Source organism: Varroa jacobsoni, unplaced genomic scaffold (assembly GCF_002532875.2).
Source record: "Varroa jacobsoni isolate VJ856 unplaced genomic scaffold, vjacob_1.0 scaffold_1077, whole genome shotgun sequence".
Lineage (NCBI taxonomy): Eukaryota > Metazoa > Arthropoda > Arachnida > Mesostigmata > Varroidae > Varroa > Varroa jacobsoni.
In genome coordinates this window covers 123,276-124,444 of record NW_019213979.1, presented here as the reverse complement: position 1 = coordinate 124,444, position 1,169 = coordinate 123,276, and the positions used below count along the sequence as shown (strand labels likewise).

The window sequence follows — 1,169 nt, the reverse complement described above, 5'->3', positions numbered from 1 at the left end:
AGTTTTCAATAGGTTCCAAGATCGATCCTCTATGAAAAAAGGATACCGGTTGGTCAAGGAAACAAGCCCTGGACACGGACTCGCATAAAAAGATGGCCCACGGTAATAACTACAACTTTGCACATACACCTTTAATAATTAACGATTTCCAAAACGGGTTTTATAATAAATATAGTTAGTAAATAATAATAATAAACTTTTTCAAGAACGATATACGGATCAAATTTAGTATGCGTGTATCTGATAAAAAATTTTACCAATGTATATGAACAACAAACGAATAGCAGCGGTAATCGGGGTTAAACAACTTAAAAATTCAGCCTGCCTCGTTCGTCTAAAGTAATCGAAATGAGTCATGAAGGCAGTATTCTGTTAAAACATATGTATACTATTCGCTTTAACTCGCCTAGAAAGTATCAAGTCTGTTTAGTCTCCCGTAAATTTTCATTGAACAATAATGATTAGACGATAAAGTATTAACATCTTTATAACCATTTATAATTATAGCGTTATATAATTATATAAATAGGCGTTATATAATTTTGTTTTATTTGCTGACATGATTTTATATGTTAAATAGTTTATTAAACATTTTGATTAAAGTATCAGATCTTTCACCATTCCTCCCACATTCAATACTAGTATTGCAGCAAGTAAGTAAACTACAGAAATGAAAATATAGTTTACCTTAATAGTCAATTATATCGATGAGATAATTGAATTATTTAATTCATAAATCAGATTTAGTATATACTTGCATTAATTATGTAAATAAAGCACTTTGATCTTCTACTACAGATTATATGACACCGATATAGTCCTTTGGCGCTCTGCGCCACAAATCGTCTGCCGTCCAAAGTTGTCTGCTAGAAATTGCATTAATGTAAATAAAAACATCTTTTTTGTCAAAGTGAATCATATTGTGTTGGCACTTTGCAATTGACGTACATTTGATTCTATTCTTGCTCTTTTGGATAAAAACTCTAACTATTGGAAACGAAACCACTTATTTGTTGTTTTAGCTCTGAAATTCTAGCTCGTTTTGAAATCAGCGACAAGCAGTTATCATCCTGCCTTACAATGTTACAAAACTGGGAAGGTATGTCATTGTTCTACTACATCGATACACCTTGGGTTTCATTCGATTATATCATGGTGAATACTAAGAT

General features: G+C 31.4%; 1 protein-coding gene across 1 annotated transcript in view; it reads left to right on the top strand.

Annotated features, from left to right (window-relative positions):
• The first annotated feature begins 895 nt into the window (after positions 1 to 895).
• Gos28 (golgi SNAP receptor complex member Gos28) overlaps positions 896 to 1,169 on the top strand; it is a 4,392-nt gene continuing 4,118 nt past the window's right edge. Inside the window, exon 1 of the mRNA XM_022843831.2 lies at positions 896 to 1,099. Coding sequence (XP_022699566.1) covers positions 1,081 to 1,099 — 19 coding nt within the window. The 5' untranslated portion in view covers positions 896 to 1,080. The remainder of the gene's footprint in view (positions 1,100 to 1,169) is intronic.